We start from the raw sequence: 12935 nt of genomic DNA, 5'->3' as shown, positions 1-12935 counted from the left end.
ATCTCCCACTTAATATAGGATTCTTTCTATGAGAAAAATATCTAGAGACAGAAGTATCACGAATTCAAATGTCGTTAATTCATTAGACTAGCCTTTCATAGTTCCCATTTTTAGAAAATTCTCCCTAGTATTAATCTAAAATACATCTCCCTATGATTCTCATAGATGGATCTTTCTGTCCTAAAAACATGTATACATGGAATAAAAAGGACAGAAAACTCTTCTAGTCAAAGAAAAGTAAGCTAATTTAAAGCTATATTGTAGTCTACATTTACTGGCAATCAGTCAGGCTGAAATAAGCATACTCCATCTAATCCATAAAAAAGGCAGTAGAGTGTCCCATGAGACAACTGTTTGACTCTGGGCAAATCACTTCTCTAAGTCTCAGGTTTCCAGGAATTAGAAGAGAATAATAATAGTAACTAGCTCATAGGGTGTGGCCAGGATTAAATAACAAACAATACATGTAAAGTACCTAGCTAGAATAGTAACCATTTAATATACCAGCTAGTTATTATTATATCTACTATTGTCCTCCCTTATACTTAATAATTATCCTGTGATCTCTGTCCCAAGTGTATTAAATCTCCATTTTATATGATCTCATTCAGATATTCTTTCTCTGTATTTTTCATACAATTTTTTTAAAAATGGCTTCTGATATCATTAAAGACTGAAAATTAATGTCAGTGTACATTAAGTTTATGGAAATGTCTATCATCTTTGTGGGAAGATGGACCTTTCAAAATCCATAAATTAACAAATGTTTCTAAAGATAATTAGGTAATGCCTACCAAAAACTGTTCTTTTTGGGGTGCCTGGGTGGCTCAGTTGTTTAAACGACTGACCAGCTCAGGTCATGATCTTGTGATTCTTGAGTTTGAGCCCCGCATCAGGCTGACTGCTGTCAGCACAGAGCCCACTTTGGATCCACTGGCCCCCTCTCTCTCTGATCCTCCCCTGCTTTGCTCTCTCTCTGTCTCTCTCTCTCTCTCAAAAAAAAAATTTTTTTTTTTAATCTTTTTTAAGTTGTTTTTTTTTTTGAGAGAGAGAGAGAGAGTGTGCAAACACGAACACACGAGCAGGGGAGGGAGAGAGAGAAGTAAGAGAGAGAATCCCAAGCAGGCTCTGCTCAGCACAAAGCCTGACCCAGGGCAGACACAGGGTCCACCTTGGTCCAAACTCAAGAATCAGATGTTTAACTGACTGAGCCACCCAGGTTGCCCCTATCAAAAACCTTTAAAAGTTTATGTTCTTTAACCTACAAATTCCACCTCAGAGAAGTTATCCTAAATACTAATTACAGATGTAGAAAAACATTTTGTTACCTAGGTGTTCATCAGTTTATAATAGTGGAAAATTAGAAAAAAGTTCAGATGTCTAACAATGAGGGACTAATTAATAAATCATGATACATCTACCCATGATACATCTTACCTAATAAATCATGATACATATGCCTCGACTAGTCGAAAGATTTTATAGAAAAATATGTAATGGCATTGAGGGGTACCTGGGTGGCTCACTCAGTTAAGTGTCTGACTCTTGGTTTCGGCTCAGGTCATGATCTCACAGCTTGTGGGACTGAGCCCCCCATCTGGCTCTGCGCTGACAGCATGGAGTCTCCTTGGGATTCTCTCTCCCTCTCTCTCTGTCTCTGTCTCTGTCTCTCTCTCAAAATAAATATAAACTTTAAAAAACAGTACCTTTTAAAAAAAAAGAAGAAAAAAGAAAAATATGTATTGGCATTGAAAAATGTTCACAATAAAAGTGAAAAAGTCAGGGTATCAGTTTGTACATAATAACCTCATTTTTTTAAAAATAGCATATATATATATATTTGAAAGATGGCATTTATTTATTTATTTATTTATTTATTTGAGAGAGAGAGAAAGAGAAGAGGGGGAGCATAGGGAGAGAAAGGCAGAAGAGAGGGAGAGAAAGGCAGATGGGGGAGAAAGGCAGAAGGAGAAAGACAGAATCTTAAGTAGGCTCCATGCTCAGCATGGAGTCGGACACGGGGTTCGATCCTACAACCCCAGGATCATGACTTGAGCTGAAATCAAGAGTCGGATGCTTAACAATCTGAGCCTCCCAGGCGCCCCCTAAAATGCCATGTATTTTTAAACGTCTCTACATAGAGGAAGAAAAAGAGAAAGAAAATAGACCAAAATATTTAATGGTTAACTAGGTAGTATAACTGTGAGGAGAGGGCTTTTAATTTTCTTCTTTTTTATCAGCTAAATTTGCTGCAATGGGTATTATCACTGTCAAAAGAAGATAGACTAGAACAAATTATTTTAAAATAACTGCAACCTACCAATGTATGCTCCTTCTGTTAATTACATAGATAGAAATCATTTTTTTCTTTAAAATTTATGCTTTGAATATTTTTTGATAATCTAAATTTAACTAGCCTCTTTTCATTTGTATAGTGAATTCCATATACACAATATAATTAATTTTCTTCCCTTATCTATATACTCCCCTCATTTTAAGTTCACGGGCCTCTACACCTGCCCTAAATCTTCCGTATTTTAGATTCCAGAGAACCACCTTATTTTTTCCCACAAACCAGTATCTTTTGCCTGAATTTTAAGTCTTCCTGGCCCACATCCCTTTTGAAAAGTCCGAAATCTATTTCTCCATTAGGTGGCAATATTGTTCTTAAAAAAAAGAAATCATACCTCTAGAATACCCACTAGTTAATTCATTTTGATTCAGATTGTATACCTATACTTAAGATAGCTATGGTGAGAGTTCCTAAAAAGTTACCGATCTTAAATTGATTCAATCTTCAGTATTTTCATATTAAAAAATTTGATATTCCTTCTAGAAAATTTTAAGCTTTTTTTGGGAAATTATTAATTGTAAAGTATTTTGAGTATATATTGCAAGATTTAATATACATATACATTATGGAAGGATTCCTCCCTTCTAGTTAGTAGAAAACTTGATATTCCTTCAATTACATTTTTTAAGTTTATTTATTTTGAGAGAGAGAGCTCAAGCCGGAGGGGCAGAGAGAGAGAGAGAGAGAGAGAGAATCCCAAGCAGGCTCCACATGTCAGCACAGAGCATGATGTGGGGCTTGAATTCACAATCTGTGAGATCATGACCTGAGCCAAAACCAAGAGTCGAACACTTAACCGACTGTACCACCCAGGTGCCCCAATCTTCAATTACATTTTTTTAATGAAAAGACCTACTCAGAATTTAACAAAGATTTATTGAGCATTACTGTGTTATCTTGTGTTTGATGAATACAAATGAACAATGATGTTCATGCCTCAAAGAATTTGTAACTAGCAGGGGAGATAAGGCAAATAATGAATATGTCAAGGTAAATGAGCTAAGTGGTATAAAAGAGATAAAAAATGCTATGAAAACATACAAAGTGTTACTTTTTTTTGCTAATAATCTTTTTTTCTTTTTTCCAGCTTGATGAGATAAAATTGACATATAAAATGGTATAACATATAACATGGTATAAATAATAAATAAATAAATAAATAAGTAAACAAATAATGAGCTAACACCTCCATATTGTCACATAATTACCATTTCTTTTTTGTAGTAAGAACATTTAAGATTTATTCTCTTAGCAACTTTCAAGTATATAATACAGGATTATTAGCTATCATCACCATACTGTACATTAGAATCCCCAGAATTTGTCAATCTTATAACTGGAAGTTTGTATCCTTTGACCAATATCTCCTTATATCCTCCTCCCTCCCAGCTTGGGTAACCTCTACTCTGTTGCTCAGAGTTCAGCTCTTTTTTAGATTCCACATATAAGGGATATCATATAATGTTTATCTTTCTGATTTTTTTCATTTAACATAACACCCTCAAGTTTCATCCAATGGATGAATGGAAGAAATGGAAGAAAATGGAAGAAATGGAAGAATGGGAGAAATTCCGTCACAAATGGAAGAAAATTAATACTTTTTTTCATAGAAAATTATTACTTTGATTTATTTTTAAAAATTTTTAATGTTTATTTTTGAGAGAGAGAGAGAGAGAGAGAGAGAGAGAGAGAGAGAGAGAGAGACTGTGCATGCATGAGAGGGGGAGGGGCAGAGAGAGAGGGAGACAGAATCTGAAGCAGACTCCAGGCTCTAAGCTGTCAGCACAGAGCCCGACACGGGGCTCAAACCCACAAACTGTGAGATCATGACCTGAGCTGAAGTCAGACCTTAACCAACTGAGCCACCCAGGTGCCCCTAAAATTATGACTTTTAAACATGACTCTGGGGGACAGCCTTATGGAGGATATGCATTTGAGCTGAGCCTTTGAAGAATCGGTAAAATTTTAATGGATAGAGATCTATTGGGAGTATATTCTGGATAGAAGAAACAGTTTGAACTATGAAAAAAATGGCAGAAAGGGGGTGCCTGGTTCAGTCCATTAAGCGTTCAATTCCTGATTTCTGCTCAGGTCATGATCTCATGGATTGTGAGATCGAGCCCCACATTGTGCTCTGTGCTGACAACACAGAGCCTGCTTGGGATTCTTTCTCTCCCTCTCTCTCTGCCCCTCCACCATTTGCTCACTCTCTCTCTCAAAATAAACAAAAATGAACTTTAAAAAATATGGCAAAAAGACTTCAGGGATGAGTAAATACCCAGTTTGGATGAATTAAAGGGGGTGTGCATGAGGAAGTAAAAGGAGAAATAATGTTTCAAAATAGGTGTTGGGTCTTGACTTTCACATCAAGGCATCTGGACAATACTGGGTTTACAAAAGAGAAATACTAAAGAAGATTCTTCAGGGAGTTAATCAGAACATTTCCGTATTGGTGCATACTTTGGACTGTGGTGATGTGGTGGTTTTAAAATACATCCACAACTTCTTTGATGGTCCTCCCTTCAAATGATGGAACCTAATTCTCCATCCTTAGAATGTGGGCCAGAGTTAGGGATTCACTCCTAACTAATAGAATATGACAGAAGTAATGCTGTACAATTTCCAAGGCTAAGTCAAGAAAAGGATAGCTTCTGTCTGGCTTTCTTTGGGATTATTCACTTTGAGTAAAGTCATTGAAAGGCCCATGTGGGAAGATGCTGAGGCCTCCCAGTAATTACTAGTCCCAACTTGACAGCATATTAGTTGGCACTCAGAAACAGATCCTGAAGCTCTAATCAAGCCTCCAGATGACTGCAGCCCTGGCTGATATTTAGACTGTAACTTCATGGAAGACCCTGAGCCAGAATTTCCCAGTTAACCTGCTCCCAAATTCTTTTTTTTTTTTTTAAGTAGGCTCCACACCCAACATACGGCTTGAATTCATGACCCTGAAATCAAGAGTCACATGCTCTATGGAGCCAGCCAGGTGCCCCAAACTGCTCCCAAATTCTTGACCCATGGGAATTATGTTTTTAACACATGTTTAGTGTAGTTTTAAGCTGCTAGATTTGAGGGTAATTTTTCTTCAATAATAGGTAACTAATGCAGGTGAAGAAATAGAGAGGGCACGACTAGAAGTACTGGGCAGGGATTCAGATCAACAGGGTTCTGCTACCAGCTCTACAAGTTACCACGGAAGTCACTTAACATCTTTGTGTCTCAGTTTTGCTCATCTATAGAATGGCTTAAATTGGCCCTAAAGTTTCTTTCAGCTCTAAGATTCTATGAATTCCATGAAAGGATTTCATTTTAGATGGTTGCCTTATATCACTCACTTAGCAAGTTTTATTAGTAAGTACCAGTCTAGCGACTAGTGAGGAGTGACAAAGACATTCACAAGTAGATGATCTGGCTCCTTTTATTCTCCTCAGTTTACAAAACTAATGAACAATACAAACATAAAATAACTAGAGAAGACAGTTATATAGCTGCTATTTTAAGGACTTTAATGTGGTTTGTTATTGTTGTTGTTTTTGTTGTGTTTTGTTTTGTTCTGAGAAAGAGAGAAAGAGACCAGGTGGGAGAGGGGCAAAGAGAGAGGGAAAGAGAGAAACCCAGGCAGGCTCCTTGCTGTCAGCACGGAGCCCAACGCAGGGATCTAAGATCAAATCAGATGCTTAACAGACTGAGCCACCCTGGTTCTCCTTAAGGACTTTAAAGGTCTGGAAACACATAGAAGGAGAGAGTTCCTCAGAAAATACTGTACAGGAGCTTGTATAAAGATGAGCTACTGAAATTAAGAACAATTTTAAAGTAACAGAACGACAGTTGTAAAGCAACAGGCAATCAAGTTCACAAAGTCAGCCAGGCAGGGAGGTTGGGAGATAACTTTGCAATTATGACAGAGTTAAAACACTTTCCTATACATTCCTCCAATTTAAGAAAGTGTCTTAGACTTTCCCACTTTGCCTAAAATGTGCCAACTCATTCCTTTAATTAGAGCTTTTAAGAGTACTCTATTACGATTTTTAAAGCTATATAATCATAACAAGTAAATATCAACAATTATGATGTTACTCCTCTTACTGGAGACTAGTAGGAATAAATATGCTAAATATTGTACACACATTACTTTATTTAATCCACACAACATCTCTAAGAGGAGACATGTGATATTATAGCCACATTTTACAAATGAAGAATCTGAGACTCAGAGAAGTTAACAGACTATCCAAGGCCACATAGCTATCAGCTGCAGAGCCAGGACATGAAGTCCCTGATTTCAACCACTACAGTATCTTGTCTGACTTATTCATTTCTCATACACCCTTGCAATTTGGCAGTTAGCTGGAAGGTAAACAGAAATAGCATGCAGGAACTTTGGTTTCCCATCAGACCTTGTTCTTGCTCAATAGAGTTCTGGGGAGTCCAAAGACTGCTTGAGAGACATTGCATGCTTGGAGAACACCATGACCAAGAATGAGAGGCACCAAAAGGGATGGTGGAAGGGCCTTAAATAATGCTAAATAATACTTAAATAATACTAATTTCTATAATCATAATTTTAGCAGTAGTAATACTAGCAGCAGAAACAGCAACAGCAGGTAATATTTACCACCCAGTGCTAAGCATTTAAAACAGATGATTTCATTTAGTCTTCACAATGACCCTTTAAAGTTAGTACCATTATTCCCAGCTCCATGGCTTAGATGAGGAAGCTTAACAAGATAATATTCAAGTAGTGAAAACAGTATTTATACTCTAGCAGTCTGACTTTAGAGCACCAACTTTCAGCCCCTCCACTATATGAAATATGGTTATCTTAGGCGGTAATGCTACTGCTATTACTAATAACAGCAGCAGTATTTAATTGCACATTGGAGCAGACTCACACCAGGAATGTCGTTAGCATGTGTAAGGTGTTGGTAGCTTGAAATTGGCCATAATAAGAGTATTTATACCAAGGAAACCAGCAAATGCTATAAATCAGGACTTCTGTTTGCAGAGCGCTACATACTAGTGTAAATATAATTGTCCCTTATATGACATAATGCTATTTTAAGCACTGTAACTATATGAACTCATTTAATCCTTACAACAACCCTGTGAGCCTATGATGAACTCTTACTATCCTCATTTTACAGATCAGGAAATCAAGGTATAGAGAGGTTAAGTAACTTGCCCAAAGTCACAAAGCTGATTTCTGCTACTATGCCCAACACTCATCTGTGCCATTTACGACATTATTATTAATGCAATAAAACTATATTCCGAGCTGAGGGAATGGATAGAGAAGAAGCATAGCGAAGTCAGAGAAACTTTCTGAAAGTACGGTTTTCCTCACCCCACCTACCCGTACCCAGAGAACCTTCTAAAATGTTCTAAAATTATCACTCATCAGTCTCAACCTAGTTTCCTTTGGGACTTTCTACTTTGTTTTCCCCTACTGTTTTCCAAGAACTGTAGTGTGTTTCTTATTGAAGTGACTCCAAAGGTTTAATTACTGATAAAAGCAGGTGTGTTGGCTGAGATTTGGTGAAGTTACAAAGAAATCAATGCTTAGAAAAGTTTAACCAAGACTTTTTTGCACCCAGTGCTACACTCATGATGTCTTCTACTTTTTCTCAAATAATCTCTAAAATGCCAAAGGGAGTCCTTTACCATCTCACAGGAGTAAATGTCTATGAAGGCTTTTGCACACATAAGTATAGTATTGTGAGGGGCACCTGGCTGGCTCAGTCAGTAGAGCATAGGACTCTCAATCTCAGAGTTGTGAGTTCAAGCCTCATGTTGGGCAAGGAGCCTACTTAAAAAGACGAAAAAAAAAAGTGTAGTATTGTGACATTCACTTTATTGTGGCACTCTGGAACCAAACCTGCAATATCTCTGAATTATGCTTGTAGTTAATCCTAATCTCCTTTTATTTATTTATTTATTTATTTATTTATTTATTTATTTATTTATTTATTTATTTTAAGAGAGAGAAAGTACGAGTGAGGAAGGGACAGAGAGGAGACAGAGAGAGAGAGAGAAAGAGAGAGAGAGAGAGAGAGAGAATCCCAAGCAGGCCCCTCACTGCTAGCACAGAGCCCCATGTGGGGCTCGAACCCACAAAGTTGTGAGATCATGACCTGAGCCAAAACCAAAAGTCAGATGCTTGAGCGACTAAGCCACCCAGGTGCCCCTCTAATCTCCTATGTTTAAAGAAAGAAAGAAACTTACGTCATCTAATTCTTTCTCCACTTGGATTTTTCTCTTCTGGAATTGTTTTATTGTTTTCAGCTCTGTCTGAATCATGCCAATTTCTTTGGCTTTTTGCTGGAACTCTCCCTCCAGCTCATTTATTTGCACAATATACTTTTGTTCCTATATAAAAAAAAAACAAAAAAACAAAAACAAAAACAAAACAAAACACAAAACAAAACAAAAAACCCAAACAGTTAAATGAATTAGGAAAAAGAACAGAAGTCCCACAAAGTTTTGTTCCCTTGAAACCTTAGGCCATTTGTCTATCTTTTTTGAAGAAATCTTCCCTTTTTGTTTTTGCATAACGTTTTACTTTTTGTCAGAAGATACCAAGTGCCTTGAATAAGAAAGAACTTCTAGAATGAGCTGATCTTATCTAGAAAATGCAGGTTAATTATTAAAAAGAGGTTTAAGAAGACTAAACAAATCTTTAATTTGTAAGAAAGAGAAGTAACAGCCCTAACCGTAAATTAAAATTAGTAAGCTAAGAGATAAGGAAGGGCCAGTATCTCTAATAAATCAAGAGAGAAGGAGAAGGTGGGGAAAAAAAGAGGAAGAGGGAGGAGGAAAAGGAAGTGGAGGAGTAGAAAGGAAAGAGAAGGAGAGAAGAGAAAAAAAGAGGAAGAGGAGGAAAAAAGGGCCAATAACAATTTAAAAAATGAATGAGTTGTCAAAAAGAAATGCAAATGACCCTCAAACATGAAAAAATGCTCAACCTAGCTCAAAATAAGAGAAATGCAAGTTGAAATACACTGGAATACCCTTTTTCACCTATCATGTTGACAAAAATCGGTTTTGACAATATACTCTGGTATATTGTGAAGACATGGATAGTTGGATTTCTCAGAATATAACATGCTTGCTTTGACTTTGGAGCCCCATAAATATTTTACATAATTATGTAATTACATAACTTTAAAATTACATAATTTTATATAATTCCATACTTTTAAATAGCAGCTCCCCAAAATCAAAAACAAAATGTGTTCTTGAGTTGGTGGCATAATCACACAGAAAGAAATTATTTCAAATGGTAATGTAATTTGATCATAGATCCCTACTGGTATATATCCAGAGGGGAAAAGTGCCCCCTAAAATCTTAAACTGTTTCCACTAATCTATGTTGGTGTTAGTTATTCTGTGACTGTTGATGTATTGAGGTTTGAAGCAATAACTCAATCATACCTGATATTAAGAACCAGAATTTCTGGTGAGAGAGAAAGGAGACTGGATCAAGTAAAAACCCTGTACTCCTGCATCTGAATTTATATTTCCTACCTCCATCCACTGAAAAGCCATTGAAAGGACAAACTCAGGAGCACCACGACTACCAGATCATTTTCTACAAAAACAGTTTTGCTATTTTTGAGCTTCTGCACAATCAAGTGTGTGAGCTTTAAGGTCACTGAGGCTGCTCTTAGGACCTATTCACTTACTCATATTGTGTCTTAAATATCTGAGCTTGCCAGAAACCTGACCACCCAGTAAGTAACAGTAGTAGTACCTAGACACTCACCAATTTCTCATTCTCCTCTTTGGCTTTTTCCTTTGTTTCATTCAATTGCTGTTTTAGTTTTTCAATCTGTAGAAGTTGGAAATACCGTCAGGAAGGTAAAAAACATTGCTCTGTGTCTTATCTTTATTAAGTAGCCTAGTTTTCACATGATATTAAAACCAATAGGGTTGGAGAGGTAGAGTATGGTAGAAAGAAGAGAAAAGGGGGCATAATTCCATGCCCTTAACCTGCTATTGCCAGTTTCTAAAACCTGGCTATCATCAGAATTGCCTGGGTAACTATTTTTTTTTTTTTTGTGGTAAAAACCACATTATATTTACCATCTGAACCATTTTTAAGTATATAGTTCGGCAGTGTTGAATATATTCACATTGTTGTGCAACAGATCTCTAGAACTTTTTCATCTTGCAAAACTGGAACTCTATATCATAAAACACTACTTTCTTCTCCTACCTACCCCCCTCCCCAATGCTTTTGACTTTTGACTGCTTCAGATAATTTGTATGAGTAGAATCATACAGTTTGTTCTCTTGTGACTGGCTTATTTCACTTAGCATAATGCCCTTGAAGTTCATCCATGTTGTAGCATGTGACAGGACTTTCTTCTTTTTAAAAAAAATTTTTTTAAATGGGGGTTTTCTTTTTTTTTAAGTCTGCATATTATTGTATTGTATGTATATATCCATTTTCTTTATCCGTTCATCTGTCAATGGACATTTGGGTTGCTTCCACCTCTTGACTGTGAATAGTAGTTCAATGGAGGGGGTGCACAAATATCTTTTCAAGCTCTTGCTTTAAATTCTTTTCGAAATACACCCAAAAGCAGATTTCTGGATCATGTGGTAATTCTACTTTTAATTATTTGAGGAACCTACATACTGTTTTCCATAATGGCTACACCATTTTACATTCATTCCCACCAACAATGCACAAGGCTCCAATTTCTCTGCATCTTTCCCAAGGCTTGTTATTTCCTATTTTTCTGATCATAGCCATCTTAATAGGTGTGAGGTAATATCTCACTGTAGTTTTTATTTGTATTTCTCTTATCTGGGTAACTTTTGGAAAAAAGTTTCAAGAGTACAAAGAGTTCTCATATAGTTTTCACCCAATTTTTCCGATTTGCTTTCCCACTCTATGTATGTATAGATTGATCTATCTAAAATATGTAGAGATGATATACATTTTTTTTTTCTGGACGATGAGAGAGGAGGTTTAAGATATCATGCCTCTTTACCCCTAAATACTTCAGAATGTATTTCCATTCTTTTATTTATTTATTTATTTATTTATTTATTTATTTATTGGGTGGGGGGGAGGGGCATAGGGAGAGGAAGAGAGAGAACCTTAAGCAGGCTCCACACAGGGCTGATCAGATCGTGACCTGAGCTGAAATCAAGAGTCAGACACTTAACCAACTGAGCCACACATTTGCCCCAAAATTCTTTTAGAAGCACAGTAATCAAAATCAGAAAATTTAACATTGATATGCTATTATTTCATCTATAGTCCATATTCAAATTTTGCCAATTGTCCCAGTAGTGTCCTTTATTGAAACTTTTTTTTTTTTTGGTCCAGGATATAATCCTTGATTATGCATTACATTTAGTTGCCATGTGTACTAGTCTCCTTTAATCTGGAAGTTTCTCAGTCTTTGTCTTTTATGGCATCAACAGTTTTCAAGAATACCAGCTAGAGTTGGGGCTATCTGATGTTTCCCCATGAGCAGATTCAGGTTATGCATTTTTGGCAGGCATACACTGTCTAAGTGATGATGTATTCTTTTCAGTGCACTGTATCATAAGGTAACTGATGTTTTCATCAATTGGTTAAGATTGTGTCTGCTAGGTTTTTCCTTTAAAATTTTTACAAAGTTACAACTTTTCCTTTTGTGATTAATTTTCAAATTAAGGAAAGATATTTTGAGACTATTAAAAAGTTACAATTTTCCTTTTCTAATTAAGTTAATTTACAAATTAAGGACAGATATTTTGAGACTATGCAAATATCCTTCTGCTCATCAAACTTTCACCACTAGTTTTAGCATCCACCGATGATTTTTGATGGGATCAATTAATCCCATGGCACCAAATAGTGCCTTTTTCAATTCCACCGTTCTTTGGAAATTTAGTAATTTTCTATATTCTACTGTATGGACATATTTTATTCAATGGATTATGTTTTACTGTCATTGTTTATTTTGATTGTCTCAGATTTGGCAGGGGGAGCCCCTTCAAACTAGTACCCGTGCCCTTTTTTTTTTTTTTTTACAATTTTATTTTTAAGTAATCTCTACACCCAATTTTGGGCTTGAACTCACAACCCCAAGATCAAAAGTCACATGCTCCACTGACTGAGCCATCCAGGTACCCACCCTTTATTTTACTTACTTTCTTGCACAAATATTCCAGGCTCATCTTTTACTTTCCCTGCTTGCCTTGGAATCAATCATTTGTCCAAAGATTCTAGTATGTTTTAGTAGGAAACCTGAGTAGCTTATTTATTTATTTTTTAAGTTTATTTATTTCTTTTGAGACAGAGAGAGAGGGAGAGAGATTAAGAGAATCCCAAACAGACTCTGCACTGTCAGTGCAAAGCCCAACGCGGGGCTCAAAATCATGAACTGTGAGATCATGACCTGAACCAAAAACAAGAGTTGGACGCTCAACCAACTGAGCCACCCTGGTGCCCCGAGTAGCTTTTTAAACTAAAAACCCCTTGACATGGTTATAGAATCAGAGGATACGTAAGTGAAATATTGTAATTAGACTAGCTTAAGGGAAACCTAAAAATTCTGAAAGATAAATTGAGACAGTCCTA

At 36.4% G+C, this 12935-nt stretch overlaps 1 protein-coding gene across 3 annotated transcripts in view; it reads right to left on the bottom strand.

Annotated features, from left to right (window-relative positions):
• BBOF1 (basal body orientation factor 1) overlaps positions 1-12935 on the bottom strand; it is a 34445-nt gene that overhangs the window by 13501 nt on the left and 8009 nt on the right. Inside the window, exons 3-4 of one of the 3 annotated variants that reach the window (XM_043556570.1) lie at positions 10116-10181; positions 8576-8719 (exon numbers count right to left, since the gene is read on the bottom strand). The exons of 1 other annotated variant lie outside the window; for it this stretch is intronic. In XM_043556570.1, coding sequence (XP_043412505.1) covers positions 8576-8719; positions 10116-10181 — 210 coding nt within the window. The remainder of the gene's footprint in view (positions 1-8575; positions 8720-10115; positions 10182-12935) is intronic. One more of the 3 variants, XM_043556571.1, reaches the window with a different exon arrangement.

The sequence above is a fragment of the Prionailurus bengalensis genome, chromosome B3 (assembly GCF_016509475.1).
Source record: "Prionailurus bengalensis isolate Pbe53 chromosome B3, Fcat_Pben_1.1_paternal_pri, whole genome shotgun sequence".
In the NCBI taxonomy this organism is placed as follows: Eukaryota; Metazoa; Chordata; class Mammalia; order Carnivora; family Felidae; genus Prionailurus; species Prionailurus bengalensis.
This window is presented reverse-complemented; position numbering and strand designations above follow the sequence as displayed.